The following is a 12,514-nucleotide window of genomic DNA, read 5'->3' as shown; positions in this document are numbered from 1 at the left end:
ATTTTTTCAGTTAACTATCAACCTGGGACGAGATCAAACCTAGGAGTTTAATCTGAATGATGGGGTTCCATATTTGGAGGCTGTTACTGGCTCAGCATTTCTCTGAAGGTTATACATGTCATAATTTAAATCCACACCAAGAGGCTCATACCGAGTCACTGTACCGAGTCACATTTGGTAGTTTAAAGATTTGTTTTCACATTCCTCTCCCTAGCGAGTTGCAATATAAACACCCACCAAGTTGACCTACTTGATTCGCTTCACATTTAGCTTTAGAACTTTAGTTTGATAATGGAGATTTAAACCAAGTCAATTATCGCGAATTAAATTTGCCCTCATGTTACATTGATGTGATTAATATATTAAAGAACTAGTAACTTGCAATATTATGGTCGAATTACTTCCTATATATGTATTATGAAAGACTTATATGATCACAACTTCATAAGGTCTTGACTCTTCGTCATCTTTTATATTGTGAACATATACCAACTACATAACACAATATATATATATATATATATATATATATATATATATTGAACACCTTCATTTTGAATCACATTTTTGAATGCCTTAAACACCTTCATTTTGGTTGAAATTTTACAGATGTGATTTACAAATTATACTATAAATGTTGAATGGTGGAGATGCTCAAATGTGATCAAGAAGTTGGTCAAGTGACTTATCCCTTTTTTAGACCCCAAAAAGAGATCTCTTAGTGGAAGGGTCATGTATATATATATATAGTATGGCTCTGCTACGGACATCTGGACGGTCCGCACCGTGCGGATTCGGCGATTCCGGCCAACGGGATGCACAATGACGGCGCTAACCAGCACAACCACACTCTCATATTCCCGGCGCTCGTGTCTGTGTCGGCTGGAGCTACAGTGCCGGCCCATGGCGGCCAGAATTTCAAAATTTCAAGTTTATGGGCACCGTGCGGAGATTTTGAGATTCCGGCCAGCATAAAATACATGATCGCATGGAGGAGGGGAGTCTGTGCTGGTCGTTGCGTGTCGCCGGAATCACTGAATCCGCACGGTGCGGACTTTCCGGACGTCCGCATATGAGAATTTCAATATATATCACCAGCTGTCAGCTTACCTTGCGCCGGGATTTAAGATCTGTTCAATCTAATTGAAGAGATTACTTAAACTTGACTGAACCCAAAGTCTTCTAGTATCATATATTATTGAGTATTGAGTTTGTAGTGCTTGCAAGTAACCAAGTCAACGTAACTTCATCTGCGTATATATATAGTTGGGTTCGATAGTTCAGTGTGGTGTCAATAAATGGATTTCCAGCTGAATTTCCATCTTGCAAGCTTATAACGTATGCTTCGTACTTCAAGATCAGAGCGCCATTCTTTGCTCTCTAGATAACAATATCTCTAATTGTATGCATATATTGCATTGTCTTTCTCTCATTCTTAATTGTTAATTCGGTCTGTGTATGTTTGATTATATATGTATATACTAACAACTTTGTAGCTTCCCTGGCCTGCAACTACTGTTTCTCCTTCTAAATCTGATCCACAGTAATCGTTCCAATATTACTTTTCATTTAGTGTTTCAAATTTCAGAACCACGATTCAGAAATTGCTGTACTACGTACGAAGACTCTCCTCTGTTAGTGACTCAGAAACCATCTCATCCAGCAAAATACAAGACTCAGAAGCTAGAGCGTAATAATTATGTCAGAACATCTGGGACCATACGATGAGAGCATCATCGAAATGAGGTTCGTCTTATTAACATAGCTTAGCTTGTTAGTTTTCTGTAAGAGTACGCAATTCTTTTCCTTTTGGGAGAAAGTCTCTCCTTTCGATTAATGGAGGCCTTGAGTTTCTTGTTCCCCGGTCATTTGTACGCGGTTGATGACAGGATTCATTTACATTAGTTTTGTTTTTCTTTTATCAGCCTTAAGCCAGATATAGATTATGATTTCAAGAGTCCTGAGGCTCTGTTGCAACGTCGGCTACCAGAACCTGAAGCCTTGCAGATTTTTCACATAGGTGTTAGAATAATCCGTGTAAACTTGAAGCCTTGCAGATTTTTCTCCATGCATTTAGATACTTGGAGCATTTTGGTACTTCTTTTCCATACAACGAGTAACCTCATGCTGGCATCAGACCTACTGCAAAACTACTCAAGGATGTACAACTACTTATTATTGCGATAATACTGCTCTAGTAAATGTCACATTGATTAATGAATCGTGCCCGTAAGTCCACCAGATCCAGAGATATTCAATTTCGGAATGTTCAGTGGTGGTCTTCAATCTGGTAACACCGGGCCAATAAGTTTCTCTGTAAAACTGTTCTGCAATATGTGGTGGGGTCTTCGAAATCTGAGGTTTGCATTCTATCTTTTTAAACTTGTTTTGTATAAACTCCATATTGCTTTAGCTTCAATTTAAGAACATCTTACAGTGAGCTTATTCAAAAGTTCAAACATTTAACCGCTCAACGTCTGGCTTTATTATTAGAGATACATGATAGTTCCACAAAAACGATTGTTTTGAATGGCTAAAATTGCACCGTGTGCTTATTCGTGCTGACCGTACGCATAATAATTTCTGCATATATATCTTGTTAGCTCCATTAACTTGTTTGCTTTATTGCAGCAATTTTGGCACTAGTCTGGAAACAAGTACCTACGTGTGGGAAAATATATTTGCGCTTCTTATATTTCTGCATATATATCCCTCGTTGGGTTAATTCTATTTTGTTATTTTATTGGAAATATGCAGGTTAGTAAGTAGTAACTACATTTCTCATGCCGAACGATCGATTGTTTTCATTCTTCATGTACCAAAAATTGATGGAATTGGCCACATTGTTCTCATGAAATGGATTGAATTTTGTCCCTAATTGATTGTCCAGAATCCAACTACAATCCATATATTGTTCAAAACATTGATGTTTGTGGAACATTTGAAATCATGATTTTTGTTGAGGTTACTTTTCTAGTTATATCAACGCTGTCATCGGCAATGAGATTTTCCACAGTTCTATCATGATCTGTTAATGCCAATGTCTTCTGACTCTTATCATTATTCCTGAAATTGACTATAAACTGCTGAACTAGTAATGTATAACAATTGATATATGATGTTTATAAAGAGTTGACGCATACATTTCTCTATAAAAAGCAGCAAACTTTGAAAAGAAAAGTACATACGTCTGTATTAAGCCAAAGGGAACAGATGAAGGCAAATGATCCAGTATTTTCCAACTTTCATTGACCATTCTCTTAGTATTCGTCCAAGAAAGTGTATAACATGTCATCTTTCTTTGACTTGCGCCGGCTAAGCAAGGCTTTGAGGAGGCGTTTACTTTTGCTGGGATATTGTTCAACCTCTCTGTTATTCTCTTTTTCAGCAGGTAGCCGCATTGAAGCTGATTTTCGAGGCTCTGAAGGGTACTGGTATATACACAAATAATCAGTTTATAAGTATTAAGAATAAAAGGGGAGGGTAGTTCAAATAACTTCCAAACTTGGTCAAAAAAATTTCAGCAGCTGTTACTGTTCAGGTTATAACAATTTTACACTCACCCGCCGTCTTGCATTAGTGAGATTTGGTGTCGTTGGTCTACTTGAATTTGGGGTAGTTGATCGACTTTTGCTTGGAGTTGTCGGCCTACTTGCAAGAGATCCAGACCGTAAAAGTGGAAACCGATGAGGTGAAACTGTTCGCTTATCTGTGATAGTAAACACATCATAATCAGATTGTCACATAGGAACTTCATTATAAAGGGCTCAATGTCATAATGTCCAAGATGTGAACTCACCTAATTCTTTCTTGGGCATGCTAGACGTAAATGAAAAAACTGCAGGTCTTTGAGGTTGCGGAGATGGAGATCGCCCTCTACTGCACATAACATGACTATAATTATAATGCCATCTTATCTTACACACGACACACTAAAAGATTCCACATTAACCTTTACCTGACTGTAGTTGGTGGTGTTTCTCTGATTGTAGCACGAACAGCTTCACAAAATCCAATCAGAATTCCATCAAAAAACCAAAGTTATGTTAAACCCTTGGCTTACTCATTTGCAATATCCCAGTGGAACACAAGAGAACATAAAGCAGATTACCATTCCGAAATTGATGCCATTCATCTTCATTGTCTAAGTTGCATCCTTTGTATTTAGATTTAGTTTTGTTGGATCCCCCCATGGTCTCACCAACTGAACAAAAATTTGAGTCGTCAGAATAGTATTCATCTTTGTCGACAATTTCAAGGGAAGGGAAAATCTTATAAAATGTAGACTGATCAAAGAGATAGAAGTTAAATTGAGAGGACAGTGAAGTATTATTGCCTGGCAAGATATACCGCTTGTGGTATTTGGGAGTATCTATCACTGATGACTGTTGGGAAAGGCCCTCATGATCAATATATTCTTGACATGTCTTCAGCCTCTAAGACACCAAATAAAAGAAAATTTAAGATAATTATCAATACCTACAAAAGTATCGGTTTCTAGTGATTTAAACAAATTGTCACACATTCAGATGATGCAATTATCAACATAATGATGTCAAGTGAACCAGGTGAGCAACTCCCACTGATGAATGAGTAAACTCGAGATTAGGGAGAGAATGGTATGATGAGTATTATTGAAAAAGCTTTTCCACCCATAGTAGAAATTGCTTTATACCCACTTAGCAGTTGAAGCAGGTATAATACATAACCAATCTACAGCCTAAGAAGACATTTTTTGAGCTTTAGATATCAACACACATTCTGTCAACTTGTCCACGTGAACTGTTATAATTGAATTTGAAATGCATATTGAATGATGGAAGATATATTACTTTTATCGGTAAACAATACCTGTTCAATGCAAGAAACTCGAAATTCTGTGCCAGAAACTTCATCCACTTTTTCATCCAAGAGATCATTCACCTTATATGTCACAGAACCCAAATGGTCCACCGTATTCACAAGAGCTTTAATGGCATAATCTTTCAATGTTTCTACCACTCTGCAAAAGAATAGATTTAGTCTTTTTATCATATTTTCTAATCGGGTTTCTAAAGAAAGAAAGAAACTTGAAAAACTCTAGCAGCCAGGAATCAGAACAACTCACGTATGTTTTTGGTCATCATTTGTATAAGAAAGTTCAAAGTACTCCGCTGCTGAGTATAATTGAGACCTCAAATTCTTCAAATCCTAAATGGTAATGCAATGGATAAAGTGAACCACTGGACTTCTCAATTTGCTTTCTTAGTATCTATTAACAGTTCAACACCATAACAAAACGAACTATCTGATAGAATTCATGATATTGAAAAATGATACAAAAAATAAACAGTTCATTATTCATGAGACTATAACCCCCAAAGAGACTACACATAACTTACAAACCAAGGAACAACTAATATAATCTAAAAGCAGATAGTACCTTGAGACTATCAGAGAAGAGCAGGCTCTGATGCATAGAAACCTCATCAAAATTAGACGCCACACCAGGAATAGGCGTAGTCATTGTTCCCATGACGATGGAAATTTTGGAGAGTGAACACAGACTGCAATGGATAGAAACAACAATGTTAATCCCAACTCCCAGAGCACATTACGAGAGTGAGAAAACACAAGTAAAGCATCAGATACAATACTCAATATGAATCACCACCTCCAGTTTTCCTTTTAATTCTCAAAAGACAGAAAGCTGATTCCTATGTTAACATTTCAAATACAGCATCTGAAACCCCAAAAGCTTTAAGCTAATCGCCTCACTGCAAACAACAGAAACAAAAACCATGTGTATGACTTTGAGAAGAACAGAGAGAGGCTAATCAGGCTATGCACCCAAAATGAAAAACCATTTCAATTCTAAAGACTTTAAATTGAATTAAGTTAATCACACCATCAACTGTGTATGTGAGAGGAAGACAGAAGACTCCCCTTTAACAACTAATGAAATACCTGAAGCAACTATTTTAATTAGACAACAGCCCACTGTCAGAGATTAACAAATATATAGGAATGAGAAAATGAAGCAACATAAAGTTAGTGCTTTGCCACATTTCTCCAACCATTTGAGACAGGAAAATCAACACAGCAATATTCTAAAACACTTGGAATAATTGAATTCTCATTCACCAACACTACAATGCTGTAAAATTTAAGGACCCGATTATTTTATAGTACGCAGATAAGTATGGTTAAACCTTTTCTTTTTCTGTTCAAACAAAGTAAATTCTAAAAAGGAAAAGACAAACACAAAGAGAATCACATAAGGGCAATGACAATCCAATCCAATCCTAAACAAACACCAAATCTCTAAGCTGGAAATGGTAAACAAGCACACTCCCAGTTCAAAGTACCTATCTTCACAGAGAGATAGCAACATATATCACAATTGGGGTACATCACTGACCTTTGTTCTGCTCTCTGTGAATGCTCTTCTGCAGCTGAAACCCCAACCCAGAAGGCCAAAAAGCCCAGTAACTCCTTGCAAAGCTCAATCCAAAGTTGGGAACTTGGGATTGTATGCAAGCTAAATGATGTAGAGGAAGAAGAAGAAGTACAAAGGCCTAAATAGGCTACTCTGATAGTGGCCAAAATAGTTTGGTATGAGATTTGACTAAAAGCAGAGAGAGAGAAAACGACAACGCTCTAAAGAGAGAGAAAGTGAGGGCATGGAGGGACATCCATGAAGACGAGCACGTCTATGTGGATTTTTACTGGACACAGAGAATCTGAAGAGGAGCTCTTTGATTTCTAAAGAGAGCAAAAGTCTCGACCTTTTGGTTTAGCAAGAGACTGAAAAACACACTTCGTTTCAAACCACTTCAGTTTCTCTCTACTTACTTCTCTCTCTATCATTAGCCTCTTGGGGTGGGTTCCTCCTTCCTTAATTTGCTCTTTAATCCTAGTCTTTAATATGGGTCCCACAGAGATGGGTTGTAAAAAGTAAAAAACAAAGTTGAGTTTAAACCATTTATTTTTCAAAACTCAACTATTTAAGTTTCACTTTGTTGAGACGTTGAATTTAAACGCTTAAAATGTTAGTAGTTTCTCAGAGTAGTGAATATGTAACAAAGAAATACTTCAAGCATTATAATCTATAAACATAACGCCATGGGTGGTAATAACCGCACCTTTAATATAATTGTCCTAATGAAAGACCCGTTTTTTCTTTTTATTGACATTATTCTACAGTTTTTGTGGTTAGGTTATAGAATATATAAATAATAAATTAAGGTGAATATAGTGGTAATTTTAACCTCCTCAACTTGCCGGTCTCAACCATTCATGTGTTTTGGGGAAATGAATGGTTTCCACAATTCTCAAAATGGTTTGAATGGTTCAAATTTCTACATCACTAGCTGCCCTACAATCCATACACACATACATTCCTTATGCCTGCCAATTGTGTAATAAATAAGAATGGGACATTAACAAGTGTGATTGCTTCACTGCCAGCTTAAACTCTAGTGGAGGTACTGGGAAGAGAATTGTGAACAACCCAAAAGAACAAATGCGATTCCCTAATTGATGGAAGATGTCTAAGTAACTAAGTTAAATGTATATAATTACCAATTTTAGAATACAAATAAGATGAATGTAGAGTCTAAAGATTAGTGTAGGTTTCATAATCATTATTATGAATCGGATATGAGAAGATATGGCTAGCTAAACTTGGCTAGTGGGTTGAAATTGGAGGAGCATGTGGAGTTGAGACCACGCTCAATCATGTAGGAATGTAGGAATGGTAATGACTAATGGGACTTGTCTAACGGAGTGGATGGTACTGTGTATTATTCATTTGACTCAGGACGTGACCTTGGAAGGCACTCATTGCTAAACGTGCAGTCTAAACATTAAATCAAGTTGGCAAAATGGCAAGGAAGAAAAGACCCCATCATTAACAACCCTGAATTGTGACATGCAATCCCAGAAAAGAAGTAAATGAAACTTGAAGGTGCTGATGATTTAGAGAATTAGAGCTATTGGAGTCTTGGAGATGTGAGTGTGGATCCTACAGTTTTAGTGCTATTTTTCTTTTTCTTTTGTTAAAAGTGGGGACTTGTGTAGGACTTGCAATTCCAGCTTTTCTGAGGCTCCGTGATTGAAGCTTAAAGTTGGAGTGCGTGGTCCGATCCACCGGCGGATCCGGCCCGGAGCTTGGCCTGGGTGAAGTCCATGTTACAATATTCACTATAAGATTTTAATATATTAGTACCGATAATATATATATATATATAATTAGATTATTAACATATATTTCTCATATTAATACCATCATTTCTTCTTAAATTTTATAAAAATCATTAAGTATTTTTTTCTAATATTCTTGCTACTCTATATATTTAATATGAAATTGCAAATATGAACTATTAAGTTTCAATCTATTTAATTTGAGTAAAAAAATTATTTGAGTATTTTAATTTTCCATCAATTTTTATAATATTCTTTTATATTCATTAACACTTATTTATATTTTTAAAAATTTTATAGATGTCAATGTTTATATAATTATATATTGTACTGACAAATTTTTTTTGGGCTTGAGCCAATTCCAAACCCAAACCCAATCTGTCTTCGAATCTTAATCCACGCTGAATGGTAAAGTCTTTGGCATGCATGTGAGACAGTAAGAACAAACCTTCAGCTTATGTGATCCAACTCCCAAGTATCCAACTATTGGACAATCTTGTTTGATTAACATCAGGTCATTCAAGCATCTCAATGCTAATAACAGAAACTGGATATTCAAGCATCTCTATCTTTTCCGCAATCCAATGATATTAGGTTTCTGGTGTTTACTTGAAAGGGTTCTCGTAACTCTTAAAATACCCTCTAATCTCTTCGAATGATATTAGGTTTCTGATGGTTGTTCTGCTGCTGACATAAACCTGTCTTTTTCCGTAGGCAGCAGTACGGTGGCTGGGGGCGGCGGAGTTGTGGCCGGCAGTAGTACGGAGGATGACGGGAGATACGTACAAGGATGGGTGCCCTTACAAATTGGATTCGGGCCTGTCCTAGGGTTTGGGTGTGGGCTTATTACTGGGCTTTAGCACCTCTCCTTACTATGACGGCTTCAACTGATCAACTGTTCTAATGGTTTCAGTTGGTTTTTTAGCATTGGGCTTTCAGAATAGGGATTGCTAGAATTTTGATTTTTGTTCTATATTCATGTTGATTCTCCTACAACTTCAATACAATATCATCTCTTTTAGAAAATAAGATTGAAATAACGACACGTTGGCCTTTTTCTGTGCTAGACAATTTCACGTATCATGAAGTTTTTTTTTTCCCCAACTCATAAATGTCTATATCGACCAAGACCCTGATGCATGTGTGTGTGTGAAGGGTAATGGAAGCATAACGACCAAGACCAAGACCCATTGTCAGACTGTGAGAGGGAGGACCCATCTTCTTTATCTAATTTCGCTCTTTAATTTCATACCACTCGGTCACTATAATAATTCATGCAACTTTACTACATGAATCATTGATCACTCACACCAAAAACAAAGTTAATGGAATCATTTATACCAAAAGGAAAACTTTACCAAATAAAGTGAATTATGAGCTCATATCAAACAAATTTGCATGTCAAATATATAAATGTAGCGCTATTGATTCACACTTATACTTGATCGAGATCCGAAGGTGATTAATTGATTACATCGCTATAGAAAAAGGATCCAGTCTTGAGTCATGGATAACCCTGAAGTATCTGTACATGTAGAGCACTTGGAAGAAGAGAAAACTAAGAGGTCAGTCGTTCTTCACCTAACTACAGGATTATGCATTTTCTTCTTGTAGATTATAAACAATTTAGAGTGATCAGTACTGTAATTTGGCCTGTTGTGTGGTTCTTAGATCGGTTATTGCTGAACACAGCGAGGTAGAGACTAGTACGATGGTGAAATCTACCCCAAAAGATGGAGGTGAGACCAAAACCAACGGGAGATGGTTATCCTTTATCTTGATTCAAAAAGGGCACTTCCTTCCGATGTGGAACAATATATTTGTAGTATCTTGTGTGTTTGCTGTTTCCATTGATCCTTTATTCTTCTACATTCCGATCATTCACGAGAAGAAGTGTCTATATTTTGACACAAGGATGAAAGCCATAGCCCTTGTGTTAAGGTTACTCACAGATCACTTCTACATTGCCGACATTGTCATGCGAGTTTGGACTAGTATACCTAAAATCAAGTCACCTGAGGCTTCTGGGGTGACGGAAACAGAAGCTAAAGCTCTTAATTCCGAAAAGAAAGTATCAGTTGACAACGTTTTGGCAATAGCTAGGAAAACTTGGGCGAGAATTAATAGATCTTACGTCCTCATTGACTTTTTAGCTATTCTTCCCATACCCCAGGTAACCAAGAGAAGCCTTTAAATTTGAAGATGTAATATTGCTTTCCCTTCCCTCCCTTTCTAATTTCTTGAACTAGCTATGCTCGCCATTTGCAGGTGGGAATGTTCGTTTTCTTTTCGAAAATGAAGAGTCCGGGATGTTCAAAAGCGAGAAGGCTTTTCGACACTCTTATTCTGTTCCAATTTATCCCACGGGTTCTTCCAGTTTACTTATTGTGCCGAGAACGTAAGAGAACTCTTAACAAAGCAAGCATGTGGACTAAAGGTGTTTTCAATTTCTTTCTATACATCCTTGCAAGTCATGTAAGTCTTAAATTTCTTAACCAATGATCTTATATATAGTTACATTTATTGCTTATTTTCCATACATATGCAATTGTCTTCACAGTAGTGCCAAGTATTTTTCTATTATATTTTATTTAATTGGTTTTTAGGTAATCGGAGCTCTGTGGTACTTCTTTGCTATTCAACGAGAGCTGGATTGTTGGCATTCTGTCTGCAAACGTCACGAGGGATGTACCTTCAGCAGTTGTAGCGAAAATTGTCCGATAAACCTACCGGAAGAAACGAAAAGAAAGCCCTTTGATTTCGGTATATATGCTAATGCGCTCAATTCCGGCCTTGTGCAGTCTACCGATTTTCCTCAAAAATTATTGAACTGTTTCTGGTGGGGGCTGCGAAATCTGAGGTTTGCACATATTACGTACTTGTTCTGTGCTTTATTCACATATCTTCATGGCCGAGGTGATGACTTATACACTAACAATTTTTACTGCTGCATTTGTTATTAATTGCATGTGCAGCTCTCTAGGTCAAAACCTCAACACAAGCACCTATGCATGGGAAAACCTATTTGCTGTGTTTATTTCCATTACAGGCTTGCTATTGTTTATATATCTCATCGGAAATTTGCAGGTTGGTGTCTATTTTAATGCTCATATATTACATAGACATGCATTTTATTTAGGACATAGTACGTTTCAATGAACTAAATCCATATATGGTACTTTTGTTGTGGAATATCGTAGACGTATTTGCAGTTTGCAACTACAAGATCAGAGAAGCTCAGGAGGAAGATGAAAACGAAAAATCTAGAGGTTGAATTGTGGCTATCCAGGAAAGGCCTGCCTAGCAATTTGAAGGCAGTGATCATGCATATCATACAACAAAAACTTGAACAGAACAAAGATGTTCCAGTTGACGACCTCCTCTCTATCCTTCCTTCAGCACATAGTAAATATATCTTGCGCTATCTTGGTTTGGCTACACTCAAGAAAGTACGCTTCCTATGTGAATTTGACTAAGGCCTAACCATACGTACCACAGTTTAAGTGGTTAGTAACAACTAAAGTTTTTGTTGAACTTAATTAGGTGCCAATGCTTCAAACTATGGGGGTAAGACTGCTGAAAGCAATCACAGAGCACCTCGAGCCGGTGGACTATCGTGAGGACAATTGCATTATCCAAGAAGGAGAGCGCCTCAATAAGATGATTTTCATCACACATGGCACGGTGCATACCTACAAGACCAACGGCAAAGGTGGAAAATATGGTTCCGAGTTTCTTGAGAGAGGGGACTACTATGGAGCAGAAGAGCTTCTGAATTGGGCATCAAAGTTTAGCCCTTCCGACGACTTGCCAGTCTCAACCAGAATGGTTAAGCCTGTGACAAAAGTCGAAGTCTTTGAGCTGAGCGCGGACGACTTGAAGAGTATAGCCTTCAAGTACTGGTGGAATTTCACCAAGAAAAAAGATCTAAAGGATTTCGACCAGTCTGTGTTGGAGGGGTTCGCGGTATTTTCCATAGAAAAAGAAATCCGTCGCCGCAAGCAAACGCAAAAGAAGCGTACAATAAGTTCTCTCAATAAGTTGGTTACGAGTCAGGGTAGTGCTAGCAAGAAGTGGCAACGGCTCATCAGCAAGATCACCAGGGAACAGATACCTTCACCAGTTGGTGCTCTAGATCGCAAGTAACTACATGTGTTAGGAGCTCTAAGTTACCCTAGTATTTTAGATGTAATTATCAGTAACTATCTTTAGCTTAAAACGTAGTCGTTTTGTTTAAATCGTGCTCGTGCCTCGCACGTGAGTAGTAGCAGCTGATAGATTATGGTTGTGGACTCTTAGCAGCCACGTGATCAGTTATGGATCGCCAGTA

At 37.4% G+C, this 12,514-nt stretch overlaps 2 protein-coding genes across 6 annotated transcripts; one reads left to right on the top strand and one right to left on the bottom strand.

Annotated features, from left to right (window-relative positions):
• Positions 1–3,100: 3,100 nt before the first annotated feature.
• LOC126801560 (protein ABIL2-like) lies at positions 3,101–6,788 on the bottom strand. 5 transcript variants are annotated; one of them, XM_050528945.1, is made up of 10 exons: positions 6,401–6,787; positions 5,654–5,756; positions 5,423–5,546; positions 5,108–5,190; positions 4,852–5,002; positions 4,112–4,436; positions 3,959–4,001; positions 3,800–3,879; positions 3,564–3,709; positions 3,101–3,431 (listed from the first exon to the last, which is right to left on the bottom strand). In XM_050528945.1, exons 3-10 carry the CDS (start codon positions 5,513–5,515, stop codon positions 3,261–3,263), a joined length of 1,092 nt encoding a protein of 363 aa, XP_050384902.1. In that variant the 5' UTR covers positions 5,516–5,546; positions 5,654–5,756; positions 6,401–6,787; the 3' UTR covers positions 3,101–3,260. The 5 variants fall into 5 exon arrangements, with proteins under 5 accessions (XP_050384902.1, XP_050384904.1, XP_050384903.1 ...); XM_050528947.1 differs by lacking the exon at positions 5,654–5,756 and having other exon boundaries at positions 6,401–6,788; XM_050528946.1 differs by lacking the exon at positions 5,654–5,756 and having other exon boundaries at positions 5,423–5,548; positions 6,404–6,788.
• A 2,792-nt stretch (positions 6,789–9,580) lies between these two features.
• On the top strand, positions 9,581–12,496 carry LOC126801559 (cyclic nucleotide-gated ion channel 1-like). Its single transcript, XM_050528943.1, has 7 exons — positions 9,581–9,749; positions 9,856–10,357; positions 10,453–10,659; positions 10,791–11,044; positions 11,160–11,271; positions 11,385–11,633; positions 11,728–12,496. The coding sequence occupies exons 1-7, from the start codon at positions 9,691–9,693 to the stop codon at positions 12,328–12,330; spliced, it is 1,986 nt and encodes a 661-aa protein (XP_050384900.1). The 5' UTR covers positions 9,581–9,690; the 3' UTR covers positions 12,331–12,496.
• Positions 12,497–12,514: the final 18 nt, after the last annotated feature.

The sequence above is a fragment of the Argentina anserina genome, chromosome 7, assembly GCF_933775445.1.
Source record: "Argentina anserina chromosome 7, drPotAnse1.1, whole genome shotgun sequence".
Taxonomy (NCBI): domain Eukaryota; kingdom Viridiplantae; phylum Streptophyta; class Magnoliopsida; order Rosales; family Rosaceae; genus Argentina; species Argentina anserina.
Note: the sequence above shows the minus strand (reverse complement) of the source record. Positions and strands in the feature narration are given on the sequence as shown.